The sequence below is a fragment of the Xenia sp. Carnegie-2017 genome, unplaced genomic scaffold, assembly GCF_021976095.1.
Source record: "Xenia sp. Carnegie-2017 unplaced genomic scaffold, XeniaSp_v1 HiC_scaffold_13, whole genome shotgun sequence".
NCBI classification, from domain to species: Eukaryota; Metazoa; Cnidaria; class Anthozoa; order Malacalcyonacea; family Xeniidae; genus Xenia; species Xenia sp. Carnegie-2017.
In genome coordinates, this window is record NW_025813436.1 from 2,102,956 (window position 1) to 2,127,880 (window position 24,925).

The 24,925-nt window shown below is 35.2% G+C and overlaps 2 protein-coding genes across 2 annotated transcripts in view; both read right to left on the reverse strand.

Annotated features, from left to right (window-relative positions):
* The window catches only part of LOC124448197 (MAM and LDL-receptor class A domain-containing protein 2-like), a 43,492-nt gene extending 41,657 nt beyond the window's left edge, over positions 1-1,835 (reverse strand). The window contains exons 1-3 of the mRNA XM_046999210.1: positions 1,765-1,835; positions 1,369-1,405; positions 1,168-1,226 (exon numbers count right to left, since the gene is read on the reverse strand). Coding sequence (XP_046855166.1) covers positions 1,168-1,225 — 58 coding nt within the window. The 5' untranslated portion in view covers position 1,226; positions 1,369-1,405; positions 1,765-1,835. The remainder of the gene's footprint in view (positions 1-1,167; positions 1,227-1,368; positions 1,406-1,764) is intronic.
* Positions 1,836-20,078: 18,243 nt separating this feature from the next.
* Positions 20,079-20,621, reverse strand: LOC124455730 (uncharacterized protein F54H12.2-like). The gene has a single exon (XM_047006366.1). It carries the CDS (start codon positions 20,619-20,621, stop codon positions 20,079-20,081), a length of 543 nt encoding a protein of 180 aa, XP_046862322.1.
* Between the last annotated feature and the right edge of the window lie 4,304 nt (positions 20,622-24,925).

Genomic DNA, 24,925 nt, shown 5'->3' on the forward strand with positions numbered 1-24,925 from the left:
TTATAACATTGTATTATTTTTTTATAAAGCAATATTTATTTTAGATATTGATTGTAGTTATTATAAATGCCAACTTTTTTTATTTTTTCAATGCAATGATGACATCAATACATAAGTTGTTCCTGATTCAATTCGTTTTTATAGTTGCAACGGAAAAATGAAAGGTCTGTTTATGTCGTGTCTCACAAAGACAATTATTTGCATTACCAAAATATTTTACTTGATTGAATAAGGAAATTACCTCTACAGAAATAATTATTTAAAGTAACTTTAGTTTATTATTTGAATTTACTAAAGTAAAGAAAAAGTATTAAAGTTTGTGACATAAACTTTTGTTCTCCTTAAGCCCGGCGCACACGAGAGCTATGTGCTTAGCAAAATGTCATTCGTGTCAAGTGGCGCGAGCAAGTTGCTCGTGGCGTAGTTTTGACGACTTTTTTAGGCAGAACTGGCAATATCTACATGTTTGATATTTTTGCCGCGTGGCGAAATGCTTTGTCGATTTGTCCGTGTGCGGCGTCTTGAGCAAATTGCTTTGTGTTTCATCACAGCGCATGCTCAATAAATCTAATATCAACTTCTTGGTTCTTGTCGTAAAACATGGACGAAGCGGTGGACTATGAGGTTAATAAATGCGCCTTGCGCTTCTCGTCTCATAATCCACCGCTTCGTCCATGTTTTACTACAAGAAGCTGGTAAACGCCTGCGTCTACGGCGAATTAGCAACAGGCATAAAAGTGCTATTTCGTCTTGTTCTTCGGAATCAGAAAATGAAACAGAATTTAACTCATTTGAGGAAGCCGCCATTTTGGTTTGATATGAGATTTATTGAGCATGCGCTGTGATGAAATTACAAAAGCAATTTGCTTCAAGACGCCGCACACGGACAAATCGACAAAGCATTTCGCCACGCGTGGCAAAAAATATCAAACATGTTTGATATTTGCCAGTTCTGCCTGGAAAGGCAAAAGTCGTCGGAAACAGTACGGGCACACGAGAGCAACTTGCTCGCGCCACTTGACACGAATGAGATTTTGCTAAGCACATACCTCTCGTGTGCGCCGGGCTTTAGACTCGCCAAATTTCCATGTCTATGAAAAACTCGCTATCTGGACACATAAAATTTCTTACAGCGTCTTGAAAATAAAATATAAAAGAACCGCTTACCACATAAGTTTAAGAAAATAGCAATAAAAATCCCTTTTGTGAATGGTTCCAGCCGCATTCTACAAACCACATAAAAAATTTCGAGTACGATCAATATTAGACGTGATGTTCTTTGTTCAAGAATTAACAATGTTTCAATTCATAAATCTTTTAATGATGAATTAAAATAGAAGCCGTTTCAAGTATAGTTGTAAACTTTACCTGAAAAATGGTATCTGATCCTCTTGTGCTGTTATAACTAAAAATACAAAAGCAAATTTTGTTAGAATTGAATAAAAACATCAGAGCCTAATGCTATTGAGTGAAAATATAGAAGCAGTCAAGCATTTTGTTACGAAGACTACGAGTTGTTATAAATCATTAAGAATCTTTGTAACAGCTAAAATATCGTACTTTAACTTAACATTGAAATAAATATCTGAAGCAGCTTCACAAGAAAAGACAAAAAAATCATGCAATATAAGTGTATTTTTTAAAATTCACTCAATAAACGAAAGATAACTAAACGTCAATTATACATATGCATCTTGTGAATGAAGTATACCTTAAAAATTAATTCTAAAAGTGAATTATTAATTTTCAAAAATAATGACTTACCAATTGAAGTGTTTTTGGGAAATTTTAACTGTAAAGATCTAACGCTTAATTATGAACTTTTGATCTGCTCCTGTGTTATGATAGTTATGTTATTTTATGTGCTTTTAAATCTCCTTTCTGAAGTGTGTGGGTGAATAATTGACATTAACCAAGCGTATCAGAATTCTATTAACAGGAACTAGATTTTATAATATACGCAAGCAAAGCATCTAAAATATGTGTTTTTTTCGTAATATATATACGTAAACAGCTCATAATATAAGTACGGTATTTAAATTAATAAAGGATTTTTGTTTAAAAGATGATGACGATGGCAGAAGGGTATATATATATATACAAAGAGAATATTTTTTATGTTTTTCAATAATTGAATAGAATGAATCAAAACGAGATCAAAACAGCGCACATATATTTTAAAAATCAATTTTATGATTTTGGCGTAACTTTGAAGGAATAGCATGCTTAAAGAATTCCAATGTTGCTAAACACAGCTACTAGAAATATACATATCAAAAATAGCGTGGCGCCGCAATGCTATCGTTAAAATTTGCTGAACAAACAAATATATATGCTAATTATCCCACGCAATATTCAATGTCTGATACCAGTAGCACTAATTTCTCTGGGTACCCGTAAGGCAGACATAGTTCTAAATTCGCCTGTGTTTCTTTATTTGGCCTTGGTGTCGTAAATTTGCTTCTGTGACAAATTTACTCATAATAATAGCTCAAACATGCGTGAGCCCTCTGTTGAGGAATCCTAGCACCCTCTGTCGCAGAAAATTTTGACTATTTGTCGGTGAATGAATAACGAAAAAATGCAATTTCCAATGTTGATTATTGCCGTTCGTTTAAAGTAATTTGAGTCCTCTCACCATCGGCAATAATCTTCATACACGCCAGCTATCCGACATCGAATTTATAAAATAATAAAGTTACTCTGAAATACTTATTTTTGAATTTTCATTAGACAACAGATATGCAGATGCTACATGAGATTTGATTGGATATGCGATCGGCACGACGCTTGTCCGCTATTAGTTTTATGTCTGGCTTTTTGCAACTCGACTTTTGAACTTTGAAAGGAAATTTTCTGTAAAAGCGAAAAAACTCTGCTGTTTGAGTTTCAAATCAGCAATGACTATCAGATTCTGACAGTGTTACATGTATTACGGCTATTTAATCATCATCAAGCGTCTGGACAGCTAATGATGTTAGGAATTCATTGTGATCGAGGGAGCAACTTGATTTGGTTACCGTAGTGAACAAGTTCAACGCTAGGTTTCCCAAGTGCAGAATTGATCTCTGAACATGAAACCATCAAATCGAATGATTCACCGTTATATCTTACTCGTGCAATATTTATATTGCCTCTTATGTTTATAAATTATTTCGTAGTACATCACTGACTCATTATATACATGCAGTCTAAAAGAACTGCTCACCAGCAAAAAGTTTAACAGGTTAACATTGGGATAAAGCGTTAAAACATAAGATTTAAGTTAAACAAGACAAACATAATAGTATATCTAATAACTAAAGCATCCCCGTCTTACTTTGAATACAGCTTTGTATAGGTTAAAGAAGATGTTCAATATGTTTATAAAGCTTTGACGGAGATAATTAATCCTTGATTATTACTATCCAACATTACTAGAAAACCCAGGGCATTCTTTTTACTTAATATATAGCTTTTTATAGCCAACTACATGTATATCCCAGGATTCCATGCACGACTTGCAGGGCTGTTAGTACAACAGTTATTGTTGGGGATATTCATATATTTAGTTGTGTCAGACTGACTTTTTTAAAAATTTTTTTTAATTAAGTCAATTGGGCACAACCGAATATATGAAAAAACAATCCATCCCCCATTGTAGCATATTAGTTGTGGCTCTCAAAACTAGGGGAATACATTGTGTTGATTTTTCATGTAGATGTAAATTATTATTTCTAAACAAACTATAACTATCAACGATTTAGTTAAAGCGAGGATTGATGATAATTTTTGAAAATTTTGTGTGAAAAAATGATTTTCTCTCACTCCCATCGAGGACCTTGGCCCCTCCTTCAGGAAATTCCTTGCGTCACCCCTGGAAATATTTACATTAGCTGGTCTGAGTTTGCCGTATGAACAACTGTGAGTTATCGAGATTTACCAATAATTTAACAATGCCATATAACAATGCCACTACTCCATATAAGACGTGTACAAACAAGCTAAAAAAATTCTTAGATAGTGATTGCCTCAATGCAATGTTAATAAACTAGTTTGCAGTGTTTGTATAACTTGTTTGCAGTGTTTGTTGCAGCACAAATTAAATATTTCTTCAATATCATGAGTAGGTATAAAAATATATGTATATGAATTGCTCGTCCGCAAGGTTTGCAATAGTTTGTTGAAGACTTTAAATTTAAAAAGTCTTCTTGTTTGAAAAATAATATAGGATCTATTGCATGTGCACTTGGAGCAACAGCAATCAAAATTAATTGCTAACTTATGATTAGTCACGAACGTAGTCTGTTGGCTACATCTGCCTTTTTTGAAACATGCTCCTTAATGTCAAGATTATGAATAAATCTTGTCTAGCAGATTTTTACAACGCTTTCATTCGTGTTAATTAATTGCACATTCTATTTTATTGTTCCTCGCGTATTATGAAACCACATGGCAATGTTCATGCTCAAAAGACGTCTCTTTGTTATATTTCAGTTTACTGTTCTTCGGTAATGCTCATATTCCTATTATCATTGGCAGAAGATTTTTCTTTAAACACTGTTTCGGATTTAAAAATTTTATGACTTCATGATTCATATAATAATACGAATTCCTAAAATGTGACAAGCATAAACACGACGTGGCCATAGCGTCAAAATTTTGTCTATGTTTGTGGACAAAAATTTACTCGTTATATTCGCTTTTGAGGACCTGTCGACCTTCTCATTAAGAGACACATGGATAGCTATTGTTTTACTTTGTGGAGTATTTTATCGCATTTGATTTACTTCAAACTGCTGGAAACACAACATTTTCCACTGCATGGCAGGTCGTCGCTAGTAATGCTATACGCCATGTTGGAAGGCAATACTCGTTTCTTCGTCATCGCCAATATCAAAAATTCCCAGAAAAGTTGACGAAAATCGCAGCTTTAGATGAGTGTAGAAACAGTTTGAAAAGACCAATTTTAATTATGTTTTTCGAGTTCCAATCATGAAAGAGACATTTATAAAACAATCTCAAAAAAACAAAGTGAGAAATTCGTTGCGTAACCACTTCAAGTTAGAAATAAGTGACCATATGAGACATTTCATGGATGTGAAATAACTTTTCACACAACCTCAGTCAGTTTTAGCCATTTACTCGAATCCAGCTATTACTTCCCTGATATGGGCAGCTTTGTTAAAAGGTCACAATGACTTCTCTTCGAACCTCTTCATGAGAGTTTCGTAAGAAAAGGGTGAAAAAGTAAAACATTTTTAGGTGTGTCAAATTGCTCATAACTCGAAACATCTCAATCGATTTAAAAAAATTACCCCACTCCTTTTCCCACATACAACGAAAAAAGTTCATCTATTAAGAAAAATTTACCTAAATAATTATTCTACATTTCAAAATAATTGGTCTTTTTTTCACTTTTTTTTTCAAAAGCGTACACTCGCATGGTTATGGGTAATTGCACAATTACTTTTTTGCCTGTATTAAAAATAAAGATACAATAATGTAATACACCAAACTCCTGCAAAAATAATGCAAAGCTAAATAGCGAATGTTCTTCTTATAATCCAATGAACAGCCTTTTTGTCTACGTAAACAAAATAGACCGCTACCCCGACGAAAATGAATATACACCAAATACCCAGGTTACGCTTCACATTTACATAAATGATTACATTTTTCCCTGCGCAGAGTGTAGTGTACGTGATAGCTAGTTTATCATTATTTCATTGCTACATAAATTAGTTTAAGTGCTCCGTTTTAGGTTAAGTACTTGATTTGTATTGCGGAATAAATTAGTTCAAGTGATCAATTTATACTTTAGTCTTACCCTAATCATAACCCAAAATTTTAACGCTTTTTAAGCACAAGTAATTAAGACCGGAAAATTTGGAAATTTTTCATACTTTCAGTAACAATTCCCTCAGTCAATAATGCCCAAACAATCGTTTTGAAAGAAAAATAGAAAAATATGGTAAACTTCCCTTTCTTGATGTCAAAATAACTCGCGTTAATAGTGCCTTCTTCACTTCCGTTTACTTTTAATGGGTTTACTTACTAACTTCTATCACTTCGTACTACTTAGATGCAAACGTTCTTTAATTTTGTGTTTTATTCATCAATCGTTAGAGCATTACATGCAAAGGAGGCCTTCCATTGTCAAAGATTTAAGAGAAGGTTTCATCCCTTCGTCCTTCATCCTTTCAAACCTTTCCACCCAGAAGGTTTCGGACGAAAGATACGAGGAACTTGTACAATATACTGCACTTGCATTTAGTTCGGTTTAGTATAATTACTTATTGGCTTTGTTTATCTGTTGCTCGGTTCAGTCTAATCACAGCAATTGTTTGGTGAAATAAAGCCACCGCGAAACTATTGTTATTTCAAGTCGGCAGATCAATGCTCATTTGACAGGGGGTACAGAGTTTCTAAGGTATTGTATCCTTATCGTAGCTACAGTTGTAAGGAGCTTTTGAATTTTTATGCTTACACACGAGTGAATCTTGCGTTAACTACGTGTTAAAAAGCTAAAGTGTTATTAGCTATTCAAAAAAAAATTTTTTTTTTGAATGTGCGTTTAATAATCTAGTTTAATTTTGATGTATAATAAAAATGCAATTGGTAACACTCAATTGCAGATGGTGGTAGATAAATTAAAATATGTAATTGTCTTTAAAATGCAAAGTTCAAATTCTTGAAATTTTGTGGGGTTTTTTTTACACGTGAATTTAACATAGCTACGTTTTTAGTACTATTTCAACACACATGTAAAACAGCACGCGTATTTTTTCTCATTTTAAGACATTACAGTGTAGTGTTTTCACAGCCCATGTATTACCCTAACAAAGCATACTATGATCAGAAAATGTGTGTAAGTTAAAATCGCCCATTTTTCGTATGACTCGTAAGTTTCCCCTTTGTTGCAGCATTGTAAAATAAAGCGAATGTTTAATTTTATTCATAATTTTTTGTGAGTTTATCAAATGACTTTTGAACGCATTGGCTTCACAAAATATTAGTGAAAGATATGTGGCTAATCGTTGACACGTGTTATGTGTTAATGTTTAATATCATTTTGACGTAATGTTAATCAGCTCAGATAATTTTTGTAATTTTTATAAAACTACAAAACATTTAACATCAAGCTTAAGAACATTTTTTCTTATTCATAAAGTCTCCACTCCGGTGTGGGAAAAGTAATCGTATAGATTGAGCGCATAATGGGATGCAGCAAATAAGTCTAGAGTCACTCCAGAGGCGGATCTAGGGAATGTCAAATCAGTCAGTCGACTGATGTTTATAAATTATTAATCAAATTTAATGATTACAATTTTTTGTGATCGTTAAATTCCCGTTTTGTAATCGTTTGGATTTCATCGTCAAAATTCTGTTTATATATTAAAACTAATATAAATACCACCTTACTAAACAGATCAGTAGATTTTAACATATCTGGAATTATATTAACTGGCTAACTGATAAGTGGGGTGGCTCGACTGGTTCGACCGATAACGGAGTTCAAGAACGCTTATTCAAGCCATTATATTGGTCAATATCCAGATCGGTGGACGATCTGGAATAATCTCGACCGATAAGCGGGGTGGCCGGACCGATAAGGGAGTCCAATTGCTATCATGTAATTTGTTCGTTTAAATTTTTGTCTAACTGTGATTGGTTTGACGGATTTCGACTGATAGCCAACTGAACTAACATAGCCAAGCTCACTGTCTGAATTGAATGTTTGAGCGTTTAATAGTAATTCAATAAAGCATTTTAGAAACTACAATCAGATGAAATTGAGGGAAATCTTTTACAAATTCATATATTTACATGAATGCTGCTGTCCAGGCTGTGAATTTTTTCAAGAGGGTGAAAAATTGATAGATGAATTGTAAATGCTTGGCAAAGACGATCTCGCGAGTACCAAACATATATTACAAAATGGGGCCAGTTTAGTAGCGCTACAAATAGCAATAATATTACTCCCCAAATTTCAGAAATTAATGACATTCTTTCCGAACTTTTTCACACAGGTTTATCGTTTTTAGCAATTAATTCAGCCCGTAGTGCCCTATCAGCCTTGTGCCAGACAAATGTTCATTCTATACCGTTTGGGCTGCACCAACTATCCAAACGTTTTATGAAAGGCATATTTGAAATAAGGTCAACTTTCCCTCCCTATTACTCTATTTGGGATGTTAATGCGGTTTTTGATTATTTAAGAAAACAACCCAGAATGCAGAATTTAACTTTAAAAGACCCTACATGCCGTTTAGCATTTCTGCTTTTTATACTAAGTTTTTATACTTTCTTATACTATCAGTGAAGAAATGTGTCTTTGTAATTCAAGAAAAAATCAAACAAACTCGAGTGGGACACCATATTCCACCAATTGTTTCGAGGCTTACCCTCATGAGCCTGAGCTCTGTATCGTTCGGCACCTAACGGAATACATCAAGAGAATTTTCGAAGTTAACCTTTGATAAGTTATACGAAATCGCACAAACTGGTCTCGTGTGAGACAATATCGCGGTGGTGCAAGACAGTGTTATCAGCCGCTGGTATTAATACAAAGGATTTTGGCTGACACACTACCCGAACAGCCTCAACATCTTGTGCAGCTCTTAAACTAGCAGACATCAATCAGATTATTGAGTCGGTCGGATGGTAAAATACCAGGACCTTTTAAACATTCTACCATAAAGCTATCAAGACTTCATTTAACCTTGGTTCGACAATTTTGACACCGATAGAAAATAAGTAATATGTTTTTATTTTTAATCTGTAATATGATGTTTAATCGTGACTGCTGAAATTGTTGTTTTTTCTCTTAATGAAAAAATTTAAGTCTAATTCCATTGTTCACTGTGAAATTTACGGTGGCCCACAATGGACACAATACTTCCATGCAAAGTTTATGTTTTTCATTCAGCATTTGATATTTCCAGGCAAAATACTATGTCTTCCGTGGAGCATTTAATATTCCCATGAAACATACTATGTTTTCCATTGAACATTTAATATTTCCACCCAAAATACTGTTTTCCATGGAACATTTGTTGTTTCGCCGCAGGGGCGGATCTAGGATTTTTCAAACATCAGTCATAAAACGTCGGAGGCACTCCGCATCTGGCGGGGTCTGAGGCATTCTCCCTTGAGAAATTTTGAATTTTAGAGCCTTGAAAATGCCATTTTCAGCGTTTTAGAGCAATACAAAATGTATTTTGTGGGCATCGTTTTGCGTAAAAACAACACATTTTGCTTACTTTTTTTTCAAAAAACAAATGAAGTGAACAATACTTGAATGTTTTGCTAAATATTTAGGCTCTTTATCATGCCAAATACATGACTCATTAGCATGTCTAGGAATGTAAAATTTATTTTACAATAATGCTATTCAAAAACAGATATAGTCTTTAAAAATTTCTACCAAGATGTCAGGCATAGATCCCCCTAGAGACCCCCATTCAAACCTCTATGTAATGAGTTAAGTTAGAAATTTGGTATTACAAGTGACAGTTCATAGATATAGAAAAGCTCACACTTCAAACCATACAAGTTTATTGTAGCCCTTTACCCATCTCCACATCAGTGCCAGCAAATTCACCTTTTGAGAAAAAACTCAAGATTTTTTTCTGCCAAAGATTAAGCAAAAGTTATCACAGTGAAAATTTGCAGTTAAGGACAGCCTAATGATATAAATGTTTTTAAGTATATGATAGGTGTGCTATATAGCAATCACTAGTAGCATTGTATGTGCAAATACAAACAGAATGTAACCAACATGTCTTTAATTATATAATTACATGAATGTTAAAATTGGTTCATGTGTCATGCTTACTGGTTATGATAAATATCTTTTCATATGATCAAAGCTCGCTTAAATGTAAATCTGAAATAATTTAGTTTAGAAATTATAATGATTATCAGAAAAATTACCTAGTGATCATGAAAAATACTTTGCTGTTTTGCCAAATTTCAAGGTTTATCTGCATACATAGGAAGATATTTTTACTTTATAGAAAATGCTTTTCATACATCAATAGCCCTTTGGAATTTATGGCAGACAATCTGGTATGAGCCTTAGATTAACACACCTTTACATCTCTACATGAGGTGTTCAGTTAGAAAAGGGGACAATATGTGACATGGGACAACATTTCATGTATGTGAAATACTCAGGTTAATACCATTCCAGTCAAATTGTCAAAATAAAAAGCTTCATGGATCAGAAGACTCAAAATCACGGGTTATAGTAAACAGCTTCTCATGTAATCAATGTTAGTTTTCTCAAATCTTAAACAATATGTAGTATAACTGTCCAATGATTGAATGATCAATGATCATAAACTGAAAAGCCCCAAACATTTGTTTATGATAAAGTAAATAACAGTATGGCGCCTTATGGCTACAGATTTTTTGTCCATTGAAATATATTTGCAGGAATGTAGGATTTCGCTGCCATATAACGGTCACGATTCCCCAAACACTAAAGAAATCATAGCTAAAAGTCCTCGGCAACAACAATTTTAGAAGCATCAATCTGCTTACCATACGCCATATTGACATAAATCGCATCACACACTCACATAAATTGACTTTGATATATTACATTCATGCATACACTTCACTTGTCCTTTACTTACGATTTTGGATGTAAATTTCTGCTGATAAAACTCAAAACAATGTTGGCTTTCTTTTGAACATCAATGGCTGAAATGTCGCTCGCGAGATCGTCTTTGCCAAGCATTTACAATTTATCCATAAATTTTTCACCCTCTTGAAAAGATTCACAGTTTGGACCGCAGCATTCATGTCAATATATGAATTTGTAAAAGATTTCAATAAATTCCATCTGATTGTAGTTTAGTTTCTATCATGCTTATAAAAATTACTATGAAACGATCAAACATTCAATTCAGACAGTGAGCTTGACTATGTTAGTTCAGTTGGCTATCAGTCGAAATCCTTCAAACCAATCACAATAAAACAAAAATTCAAATGAACAAATTGTAAGATAGCAATTGGACTCCCTTATACGTCCGGCCACCCCTATTATCAGTCGAGACCATTCCAGACTGTCCACTGATCTGGCCATTGACCAATAAAATAAGCGTTTTTCGCGTTCATAGACTCCTTTATCCGTCGAATCAGTCAAGCCACCCCGCTTATCAGTCGGTTATTCCAGGTCAATTAAAATTCAACTGATCTGGTTACCAACGAGATATTCATTGGATTAGTCATTAGTTTTCACTAATAAATAAAGCTGCATTTTTATCACGAAGTAAATGCGATAAGAAAGTAAGAATAAAGTAAATGGTTTGAAAGTAGTTAAGGTGCAGGTATGGTCCCGGAAGTAAACGGAGCTCTTACCCGTGTCAATTAGTTTCCAGTCCCAGGAAGTAAACAGGGCGCGCGCGTGTAAACCGGAAACGATATAAAATGAACGAAGGTTGCTATTGGATGACATGATTAATTGAAACACGATAAAACTTAATTAAAATTGTCAATTGTTTTCTATTCTTAAAGCAATATTAGATCCGTTTTCTTGTTTCTTTTGCAAATATAAAAAAAGGAGAACACGTTACAATTTTATTGAGTTAAAGTTATTTGGTAATTTTTGTCTTACTAAAACGAAAATGGCTTTAAAAGTAGACATTGAGCAAGCAAAGAAAGTGAAGAAATCGTCCTTCGAATTTGAAGATGAGAGCCATGTTTTAGATGAACGCCAAAGCAATATACAGAATAAATTGTTAAAGTGCTATGCTACTGAAATTGGTTTTAAAATATACGAAATTGATGAGGAAGAAGTGATGAAATCCTTCTTTGATAGTTTACAAGACATGACTCCGATAGTAAATGGGCTAGAACTTATCAAGTACACTTGTAATGATTGGAGAAATATATTTTTGACAGAAAAAAAGAACAAATTAGAACATGAGACGTTGATATTCTTAAATAAATTTTATTGAAATAAACATTTTATTGAAAGAAACTAGCAACGATCACTCTGAAATAAAAAGAAATCAATCTTACTGACTGTTCTACTGTATCACTTTTCAAAAGATAAAGAATTATAAAAATACATACTCAAAAAAATCTTCTAAGAAGCGATCAACATCTTCGTCAAAACATCTAGAGTATAAAGCAATGGACATTACATAAAAAAAACACGACTGCAACATTCAGCTAGCATATTAATTATTTGACTTTAAAGCATATCGGACATTTGAATGGCAAGCATTCTACTAGCCTCTCTTCAAACCAAAGATAGATGTACTTTATGCCCAGAGCTCGGTGGACAGATCACCCATAGGTGGCAGTGTTCACACTGGCCTAAAACAATGAACAAAATCACAACTTAAATTTTCTAAAGTCATATGTAACATTGAAATTGTATTCCAATTCAACTTACTTAAAATCGGTCTAATGGTGTTTTGTGTAGCCATTCTAGCTGTTGGCTTTCTTTGCTGATGCCTTCGCCGTTTACTTGCCTGAGACTTTGTGAGTGCTTTTACATGCACATTATTGACATAGGCTCTTTTGTTAGCAGTAATTTTCCAATGGATCGATTATTTCTTTGGCATGCGTGCGTTCATGCAGATTGAATGAAGGCATTAAAGTATTAAAACAGTAAATTAACTCGTATGTCTGCAGGCCTAATGTATTTCAAACACCGCCAATTAAGATTGTGAAATAACGTGCAAGGTCATTGTCAGTTTTGGTTTGGAAAAAATATTATGTATCATAACTGTCTTAAAATTATAGCTATGAGTCTTAACAATTATTATCTCTGCAATTTTAACTTGTCATTATACTATGAAAACAAGCAAGAAGAAATTTTTCATCATTCGTGTGGAGAAAGAATTTTGATGGAAATATGATTAAAAGAAGCCTTAATCAAACAATTAAAAAATGCAGACAAAACTTAATCCTTGAGGTAATTATAATCGTTATGTATGGACGGGAGGCCAAAACAGAGAAAAAAACCTTTGTTTTTTGAAAAATACCCGGCTACGTGTGGACAAAATCTTAAACATAGCCAGAACCTGCGCATTGCAAAGTTAAATAATTCCTATTTTCGTATCGTTAATATGGAGAAAGGATTTTGATGGAAATATGATTAAAAGAAGCCTTAATCAAACAATTAAAAAATGCAGACAAAAATTATTCCTTGAGGTAATTATAATCGGCTAGCACAGCTAGAGACCACATATTTACGAAACTGTATATTTACTATTTTGGTAATTTCATGGGAAAAAATTTTAACAGAAATATGATTAAAAGAAGCCTTAATCAAATAATCGAAAAATGAAGACAAAATGGAGTGGTTGTGACATTATAAAAACTCATGCACTGCAGATCATTTGCATTAATTCGACAAACGTTTTGCAGCCAGAGATAGAAAAAAAGAACCAATGAAAAAAATGGTTTCTATTGAGAAGCACAGATGCTTTTGCAAAAAAACGGCGGTCTGAAACGTTTTACTTCTAACGAGGGCGCGCCTTCCTAAAGTGCGCCAAAGAAAAATGTAATTTATTCACGCCCGGAGAAAAGTACTTGCAGCTTATAGACGTGTACGATAAGAATGGTGCTGAAGGAATTCAAGCCGAACCGTTTTCCACTCTGCGAGTGCCAAGTGTTTGCATGTCTGTTGGTATCGAACTCGACCAACAATCCTGGCCGACCATACTTTCGCTGTAAGTATATGGCAAGTGAAAAGAAATGTTCATTCTTTCATTGGGCTGGCGAATCGTTTAAAGGAACTGGAAAAACTAAAAAACCAGCAGCGCCTAAAAGAAGAGTCGAGCACCAAGGTACCAAAAGCTGAAGAATCAAAGTGCTCCAAAATAATTGTCGAAAATTCATCCGATGTTGAAGAAAACTGATGTCGAAGGACATAATTTACAAACTTTAAATTTTAAATTTCATATAATCTTGATGTGTTTACAATATAATCTATGTATGAATTTAAATTTCAAAACAATTTTTTGCTTATTACATCATGACATGCGCAATGACGATCTTTGTCCATTGAGTGGTTGGAGTTTGTTTCTTTTCAAACAAAAAGCATTATCAAGCACGCCCAACGCCATGGGGGCGAGAAAGTTATTTTCGATCCGTGGTTAGGTAAAAGTTATTTCGTCAACGGATTTTGCGAAGACACTAATACTGTGTATGAGTTTTATGGTAAAGTTTATCACGGCTGCCCCTTAAGTCTTGATTTGAGCGGTGAAAATCCTTATCACAGAGGGACAACACTAAGAGACGGGTACAATCGAACCATTGAGCGTGAGAAAAGATTATTAGAGTTAAGGTATAATGTGAAAACGATATGTGAGCATGATTTCAAACGACTGAGACAGACACCGCAAATGCAGTATTTTCTAAACACATACGAATTCATAACAGACCTATGCCCGACTGATAGTTTTTTGGAGGTAGAGTTGAAGGCTTTAAGTTGTTTCATAAGGCTGAAGAAAACGAGAAAATATTTTATTACGATTTTACAAGTCTTTACACGTTTGTTATGAAAAATCGACGTTATCCTACGGGTCGCCCCACAATTATTCGCAAAAACTTTAAAGACCTTTCTAATTACTTTGGAAGAATGGATTACTCGGCAGAATGTCATCATTCAGCAAACGAGCGTGCTTTTTGGGGGACTTTACTACCATTGAAATGACTAAGGCAATTGAAAAAGGCTAAAAAATTTTAGAGATACATGAAATCTGGCATTTCGAAGAAAGCTCTGACAGCTTATTTAGCGAAAATGTCAATTTCTTTTTGCGATTAAAACAAGAGGCTTCAGGCTACCCCGCATGGATTTCCTCAGAATCAGACCAGGCAAAATATATCAATGACTACCTAAAGCATAAGGGAATTCTATTGCGTAAGGAGAAAATTGTAAAAAATGTAGGGTTAAGAGCACAAGCAAAGCTTTGTTTGAATTCACTGCGGGGTAAGTTTGCACAATGTAATGATATGTTAATTACTGAATTTATTCACAACGCGCTTGTATTGTACAATCGACTAAATAGCGCCGATACCGTGATTCACGATATGCAATTACTGAATGATGATTTAGTTGAAGTTATTTACAAGCGTCATTGTGAGTTTCAAAAGGAAAATAAAACAACAAATATTTTTATTGGTATTTTTACTACTGCATGGGTACGTTTAGAATTGTACAACGTGTTAGACCGATTGCATAATAATATTTTATATGAGCACCGTAGTTTTTGTTGCAACGCCTGATTCAGAAAAGCCTCCTCTGGGAGACTATTTGTGGGATTTGACTAATGGAGTGACGAAGGCGAGTACACTACTGAATTTGTCTTTGGAGGTCCTAAAAATAATGCTTATACAGTTAGTAATGGTAAACAGCATTGTAAAATAAGAGGTTTTACATTAAATTTTAAAAATAGCTTGCTTTTAAACTTTGATTCGTTAAAAGAAATGATTTATAACTATGTAGAAAAACCATCAACTGTAGTAATAGAAGAATGTAAAATAGTCAGAGCAAAATGGTCGCGCAATCTTGTAAATAGAAACCAAATTAAAAAATATCAAGTTGTCTTTGACTAACAAATAATAATAGACGAAGGTGCCGACACTTGAAAGTTCACACCATCAGACTTCTCCCACACACAATTCGGTGACGGATGATATTTTGTTTACATCCGTTCATCAAATTGTGCAAGAAAAGGACATGGAAAGCGGGTCTGAAGAGGAGGAAATTAGCAAGTCGATTGATTTAATGATAACCGATAACCGACTCCGAAAATGATGAAGAAGTCTTTTCCGAAAGACAATCCGATGTGGAGTTTCTTGACGACATTGATCACTCCGACAACGAACTTTCGTTTTACAGGCAGATTGATAATTACTCTGGTTAAACTTCATCATTTTCACTTTACTGTTAAAATGATCACTTCCTAAAATGTCCTACCTGAAGCATCATGGATGTCGTTTATTTCACGTATATATTACAGGTGTTTTGGTCGTCAATATAAACTATCGTAACAAGACGTATTATGGCAGTTTAATTGACCGTTCACGTTATGCATGGGCGAATCCGAGGGAAAAATAACTTATGTCGCTTCATCATTGTTACTTGTGTCAATGCATTCCTACTGAGTGTTACACATTTTATACTTCATGTTATCCATGGGATATATGTTTTTGGTTTTTGATGTAATAATGTAGACATTTGGATGAATCTCAAGACGAATGTCAACTTTCCAATTCCGCGCGAAGTGCCAGAGGAAAGAAAGGAAAACACAAGGAATCGGTTTATCTCTCACCAAAACTTGCCGGCAATGGAAAAGGACGTAAGAAAATGCTTTTAACGTGTCATTTTCTATCGATTGAATGAAAATCCTAACACATGCTACTAATTTCTTTCATCTCAGCCTCAAGATTTTATCGAAACAAGGGTAAGCATGGGAAAGAGACGTCAACGAGATCCAAAGGGATACGTGGCTAGGATACTGAAGGTGCGAGAACAAGACGACGAAGTTGTACCGTCAAAATACCAGTATCTCCCTGTCCTTCCCCAACTCAATTTGAAGAGGAGGGCAGTAAATGTAACAAGGAAGGCGGTAACGGCCGTGATGACTGTGGCGATGAAAACGACGAAGACAGCGACAATGATGGCGACGGCAGTTACGATGTAAATTTCAAAGAGGTCGTAGAGGGATGTATGTAAAAATTTGTGGGAATAAATTGAACTGATGGTAATATGGACGTTAAAGAGTTGACGGACGACAACGATAGCACAACAGTTTTTGACATTGGACATGGATCGTGAAGAATGTTTAACAATGTGAAGTTTACCGGACAGACCAGTGGGTTTTCACGAAGATCTATGTACAGAATGTTCGGGAACGCACGAATTACAGATGTCTCGTCAACACTTCTGATATGGTTCTTTCTGGCTGAGATTATTGTCACTCTTGCATCTCTTTCATTTACAGGAACACCATTAAGGTTTAAATTGGAACAATCCAACAAATGGTACACTTTTATAAATTTACATTTTTCAGTGTGGATTCCTCCTACTACCGCAAAAAAATCCCCAAAAGCAACGAAAAACTCATTTTATCGAAATGTAAAAAATAGCTATGCTGTAAACAATACAAACGAATGAAAAATTTGAAAACAGTCCTATGCTTGTGAGACCTTTAAAGTAAACCTTTGAAGCGCTTTTGCATGCTCTGTCAAAAATATTTGTTAGAGTGGGAAGTATTGATGTGTAATGAAAAGAGATTTTGTTGTTTGATTGATGTAGATAATTAGAAAAATATTTAAAAAAAATTGCTCATTGTCCAATGTATTCTTAATGTATGCACTTTGTCATTATTTTACAAATACCGCCCCATTCAAGCCAGTCGAATCATTCCTTCTTTCTTTGAATATGTCAAAATGTTTACTAGCGAGTGGTTATAAAAGTGAAAGCAGAACATGTTTGCTTTTATTTGCGAGACAATGGACGTACGTTTTAGAACACCTGCCAACTTTTATGTTTGTGGTCAAGGTCAGTCGGGCAAAAGCTATCTGGTTAGGTCGATGCTTTATAATTTAAATGAACTTTTTCATCCCGTTCCAAATAAAATTATTTACTGTTATGGCGAACGGCAAAGTGAATTTGGTGAAATGGAATCGAAAATTCAAAACATTTGCTTCGTCGAAGGATTCCCTGAGAACTTGACCGATATTTTGGAAGGATGTCAAAACTCTTTAGTCATTGTAGACGATCTTATGTCAGAATGTTCTAATGATCCACGAATGTCTGATTTATTCACCCGTGGGTCACATCATCGAGGGATATCTGTCATGTATTTAACGCAAAATTTATTCCCTCCGGGTAAACAATCAAGAACGATAAGCCTTAACTCCCATTATATGATCATTTTAAAACCCGAGAGATTTCTAGGTATTTCAACTTTGGCCCGTCAAATGTACCTAAAAATGTCAACTACATTTTGGAGTCATTTCAAGATGCTACAAGTCGTGCATACGGTTATCTCATGCTCGATTTACATCAATTAACACCTGACAATATGCGTGTCAGAACAAATATCCTGCCTGATGAAAAGCACATTGTGTATGTACAAAAGCGATAATCATCGACATCAACAATCATTTAAGCACTATGTCTAAGCGAATTAGGAACAATCTTCCGTATTTGCAAGTACTCGCAAAATCTAAACCAAAAGTTCGAAAGGTGATAATTGAGCATGGACCCTCCGACATTATTGTGTGCATATGTGAATGTGCTATCAATGTTTTAAAAGGAACTGTTCCAGTATCTGCCAGTCAAAAGCGAGTGTTGTCAAGGTACAAGAAACATCTGAGAGCACTAGCTAACAAAAAAATCTCACGAGCAAAGAAGAAAAAATTTTTAAATCAAAAAGGAGGAAATCTGCTGACTGCGTTACTACCTCCGGTTTTGACAGTGCTAGGTAGTTTGTTGACAAAATGAAGCATGCCAAGCGTATGATTCTTGTACCTGAAGATGTATTTAACAGATACGAAAAACAACAAAAACTTGAAACTAGTCCGATCATGATGAATATGATGAATAAAGACTCGCAGCTCTCACATATTCTTCAACAAGACGATATGAGTGACGATCAAAGACAAAAACTTTTTAACGCAAACTTTGAACAATTCCTTAAATTGAAGCAACAGAAAGATAATCAGATACCCATGGTACGCGTGGTAGACACCCTTGATGGGAATGAAAAAAACATAATAAGTGACAACGAAAATCAGACATTAGCTGACTCTGTCATTGTACAAAGTGTGCCAAAAACTATGCGTGAGCGGGCGAAAGCAATATTGCAGCGCCTTAGAACACAGCCAAGTATAATATCTTGGGACGGTTCTGGACAAGTCAAACTTGAGGGAGTCACCATTCCGCAATCAAACATAACAGATCTAATTAGCGATGCTGTGAGAGGAAGGAAAAATTTCAATCCTAAAGGGTCTAAAGAATTCTTTCGTGTTTTATCAAAATAAACATTCCTCGAGATTTGGTTAGGAACGATATGAGATGGAAGGAGGCTCAAATGGAAACTTCACCACGTGAAGAAAACGAAACAGTTTATCCTAGTTCATCAAAACGAAATTCATAACGCCCAAAGCTTCCACTACACACAAGAAAACTCAATTACGTTGGTTAAGCTATTAATATGTCTTGTAAAGGATTTTTTCTTTAAATAAAAATCGCAGTTGATATCATTTTCCTCCTTGTTGTCAATGAAAATATGTAAATACAAAATGCAAGCAATTAAGTCACACAAAGAACTTTTTTATTGATTATTAAACACTTCAATCTTTTACAAATAAGTTTGTACTTGACTGATTTCCGTCGTTAGGGATTACACTAGTTTCTATTTGAAAATGTTTGTTTACAAAATTCGATACCTTCTTATCGTTTTCAACAGTATTACCATCAAACATGCTTACAATTCTACTCATACTATGACCTCGCACTCTTTGGCTTAGGTAAAATATACAATATTGTCCACATACATCGGTCCAAATACTTTGTAATTTGCGTGCATTAAAATCCCAATCATAATGTTTCAAATAGTCTCTAAAGAATTTATGATAAGTCTCAGGCGACTGGCCATAGCTGTCGAAGAATTCGGCTTTTCGTTCAGACGGAAAGTAAAATGCAACCCAATGACTTCCAGGTTTTCCGCTGATATCGGTGTTTGCTATAAACCCATTCGGATAACTTTTGATTACTTTAGGTAAACGATTGGCTGGAAAAACACCAAGAAATTTCTTGCTTGTAACAGGATCCGATCTCAAAGCAGACGATATTTGTGAGGTGTTCATTCAACCAATGTAGTCATAGACAACATTCCTCTCAGAATCGATAAAGATCACGTTTTCAAACTCTCCATAGCACACAAGACTAACAGCATTAGTTGGTGCTGTTGAGAATTGTATGTCAATGGCAAGATTTCCTTTTTGCACTGTATTAAAATGTTCTCCCGTACCACACATATCAGGCGTCAAATCAAAACAGTACAAAGCAAAACCCTTTAGAAACTCGTCACGATCAATTCCATTTCCGGCGTTCAAAACATTTTTCCAGTGCCAGCAAATTGTGATAGAAATGCTTCTATGTATCTAGGATTGTTACCAAACGACAGCTTGAAAGGTTTAGATGGTAGAGATTCGCCGTTTACAGAAATGCCTAAGGATGAAACGTTGAAATGCTGGAAATTGAATGGGTTTAATTTATAAGCACCATTGAATGCAGCACTTGCAACAAGCCCGACGACAAGTGATTTCGGTACCAAACCGTTGAAAAGATTATCTTTTTGCAACGATGGGTTTCCTGATGGAATGATGAAACTTTTGCAGTCCACACGCCTTACAGGGTAAACGGCTGGGCTTTTTTTCAGTGCAACTTCGTGAGACATAGCTCTACTAGGATTCACTTTAACTTTGCGAACTTTTAGATAAACATCCACCAGTTTCACTTTAAATGCTGCATCGTCCTCGGATGCCATTAGGGCAAACTCGTCACTGGTACGGTTCAATACCACTTTCAAATCAACATAGCTAAGCAGGAGGCGTTCACCGAAGAAAACATCACAAAATATAGGGCCTCCCATTTCGACAATTGCACTTCTCGCACTAAACTTACTTCGTGTTTTCAAGCCATTGTTTGACTGGCGTTTGCTGGGTCGGCAACCTCCATTTTGAAGCTTCGTCCTTGTAAAACAACGCAGCTGTCAGCTGGGATTGTTTAGCTGATGGACCATAATTCAAAAGTGTATCGATATATGCACGATAAGGATAAGTTCCTGTCGCTTGGGTTACTAGCTTCCCTTTCAAAACACATCAACTTGCTTAAACAAACTATGCAAGAAATTGTTCACCGGTCCTACTTTAGCGCCATCGTCGAGATTTCCACCGTCAGCTTTCGTTACTTTTGCTCTGACCATCAACATTGTGTTAGACAAGTCAACATAATCTTCTGTACCTGGCGCTAAAAGGTAATCGGACCGCTTTCAGATACACTAGAGACAGGTGGATGGTCTATCCATCGCCCTTTTCCAAACTGGTTTGCGTTGGGGTACGAAAATATATCAAGTTCACTTTTGTACATTCTGCTGATTTTGGATGAACGAACTCCATATTTAACCGAAAATATCTTCTGCTTCTTTAGCTGCTTTATGTCTCTTGGCTGAATGGTAAATGACATGAGAAGACGATGCTTTTCTAGCTGTTTTTGCCTGTTTCTTCTGGGTTTTCCTCTTCCTGTTTGAGCAAACTGTTGTATACGGTTTACAGCTTTTTCCCTGTTTCTTTGCTGCTTGATTAACACGAGATTTTGCAGACTTTTTAAAACTTTTCCCTGAGATAACATCACCCAAAACGTTTGCACCTGTATCGAGGGCAATTTTACCTAGAGCTTTTGCGCCGGTTTTTGCCAAAGGTATTGCAGCTCTAGCCAATCTACGAAATAAACCACCAAGACCATAACCCATCTGCCCATAACCTTTTTGCCAGGATGCTCCTCTAAAGACAGGTTGTGATCCGTATCCTTTTTGCTGATCGAGATAATATTGAACATAACGGTTTGTTCTACTCATATTTTTTTCTTATGTAAAATAAGATAAGGATTGTTTTCTGAAATGAAGTGTCACTATCGACTTCCCTCGTTCAAATGCGATGGGATTTCCTAACTCGTCCCTTAAGAGAATTTCGATGTCCTCAAAGATTTTGTTTGCACGGGTAAGTATTGGATATTAGTGAATGTTCTTGAAACAATGTCTCCATATTTTCCTTGAATAGCAACTGCCTTTAGTAATTTTACATTGACGTCTCCAACAACTTGCGGTTGTACAATGTTGCAATATACATACATCATGACGGATCCGTGCAAATCACAAGCATAAGGACTTTCGGTTGTTTTAAAATCTCTACGTCTTTTCCGCCAAAGCCGAGTAAGACCGACATTCGTTGATTAAATGATATTTTGTAACCCTGTCTTACATGCACTTTAATTTTTCTGTTCGCGGGTCAAAGCTCAATTTGATATTGTCTTTTACTTCTTTGTCAAGAGTCTCGTTAACTGATTTTACTAGGTCGAAGGCTTTTCATACAAGCCATAGTCGACAAATACCGGAGTAGGTAGACCTGTTTGTGAGTTACATATATATGTGTATCCAAACCTTTTTCAACGTGTACCATGTATGAGGATATGTAATTGAATACAATCCTACTTCCCAATTACCATTTAAATTCACAACGTGAGGTAGTTTTACGCGATAACCTGAAATCTTATTCTCAGGAAATACAGAGAGAGATGCATTACTAGGTAATGTCAGATAGAAGTGTGTCCCGCTCATCTTTAAGGTATAATGTGAAATGAAAAAATCATGAAAACGGTTACGTTTTATATATGTATTTCCGATGCTGGTACCCATGAATTAAATTTGTTAGGGTAGCCAGACCACTTTACAAAATATTGTACATTGCCCCTCTACCACGTTTCTTAAGTATTTTTCAATCTCATAAACATCGTCTTTCTTGATGACTTTTTGAAGTTCTTTTCATAAAATGTTCCTTGAAGTTCGTCCCCTTCATGATCTTTCAGTCTGTATACAGGAGGATTGCGCGGTATTTTTTGACTTACAGTGAAAATTTCTTTTGAAAAATTCGGTAAATACCCCTTCTCAAACCTTCGTTTTATTTTACTTATTCGTACTTGGTTACCTATATTAAACTTATATTTTACATGCATAGGTTTATTTAATTTGCTATCCCGTATAGATTTTGCCGAATTCTATCTTCATTTTCACTTGTAACGTTGATCGGTTTTTCCTTAATGCTGCGATGCATGCTATGATTATAAGAATACAGTAGATCAGGAAGCATGTCAATGTATCTCATGGTTTTGTTTGCTGTGAAGTAGCGCCACATTTTAGTTTTCAGTGTACGTATCAAACGTTCAACGATGGATGCCTTCGTCTCGTTAAATGTATTAAATAAGGTAACGTTTTCTTCTGCCAAAAGTTTCTTAAAGTCTCGATTAAAAAACTCCGAGCCTTGATCCGTTTGAATGTGTGTCGGTTTACGCCCTGATGACAAAATCTTTTTAAAAGCTTCTACCAACGACGATCCTGTTTTCTTTTTAATGGAACAGCCCATGCATATTTGGAAAAAACATCGATACAGATAAGAAGATAGCGATAACCATCATTATACTTTTGCAAAGATTGCATGTCTGCAAGATCCAATTGCCACTGGTCGTCAATACCACTCACTACGACACGATTTCTTTCAAACTTTCTTCGAATAGGTTTATGCAAAGAGTATGCGTCTTGTTGCATGAGCCATTCTTTAATTCTTTCACGACTAATGTCATATATTCCTTCTGCCTTTACATCGCGGTACAAACGTTCAACACCTCCGTAGCTTCCAGGACGTTTTGGATTGAAGTATACACCGGCTAAGTACTGGTCAACGTTACTCATGACAATGTTCTCGTGATAATAATTTTGCAATTAGATGTCAATTTCTTTTAACTACTCATTATCGACGGGTTCAATGTTTTCAGTTACAGGCAGTGTTTCTTCTATCGCATTATCTGTTGGAAGTTTAACTGCGGCGGGTCCATAATTTTTAACAGTTTTACTTGTGTATCCTGCTTGCAAATGACCCTCAAGATTGAGATCGTTGCGTCCGAAACTTATACCCAAGCGAAACATTTTATGACGATTATGATTTTTATCCCTTTTTGCATTTCTATTTTCACGTTTGCTGCTAACGATTCCCATTTTCACAATGACATGGTCATAAAACAACTGAAGTCAAAATGCAATAACATTGAAATTTATATTTTTATTTTTTCTTTTTGTCAAAGCAATTACATAGTTGATTTGTATTTCAGTTTACAACTACAATCAGCATAGTCAAAGAGATGTTGAAAAAAAGGAGGACATTTTGTCTCCGTGTAAATTAACATTAGTTCTACCCAAGTAGCACTAAACAGTTTGTCAAAATATGTCTTGTGAGAGTTCGAAGGTCCACAGTTCTTTAAAAACTTAAAGGCTTCACATATTCCATTCCAGACATGTTCGCGATTAATTGTTTCGACTGCTCGAGCTGCAAAATTGAACCAACGATCTTCCTCAGTCATCATTTCTAAAACGTTTTGATACTCTGCCCAAGGATCTGCTTTACTTTCATCCTTTTCAGCTCTTCGTAGCTCTTGAATCTTTTTACTTATAAAATCGACGAAAATCAAATTGATAAGATCGCTGTGACTAACTTCTTCAAACTCAACAGTGTCTGCATGTATCTGATTAAACATGTGTGCCATATTTTTGTCTTTTTCAAAACGTCCAAAAGCAATGCAATAATGAACAACGCAAATAACATTTTTTTAAGACGATAGTTCGACTATATAGTGAGTCGCGTAATGAAATACACAATGAGGGCTTTAAGACATTTTATTGGATGCTTTAATAAATTAGATAATATTTCTTGTCAATTGTTTCATTTCCCTTTATTATGATAACCTATCACATTCAACATTCCCCCGTTAAGTTCGTTTCCGGTTTACACGAGCGCGCCCTGTTTACTTCCTAGGACTGGAAACTAATTGACACGGGTAAGAGCTCCGTTTACTTCCGGGACCATACCTGCACCTTAACTACTTTTGAACCCTGGAGTATTGTTACATGTTTGTAAATGATGATCGTCTAGGTTAATAAAGTCCTGAGAAGGACTGTTTTTGTTGTTGTTGACTGACGTTTCGACTAACTTAGCGGAAGAGGCGGATCTAGAGCATGTCAAATCCGTCGCGCGATTGATGTTTGAAATTCAAAAACTACCTATTCATATTAATTAAAAATTCATCAATTATTCTTACTTTATTATCGCATTTACTTCGTGATAAAAATCC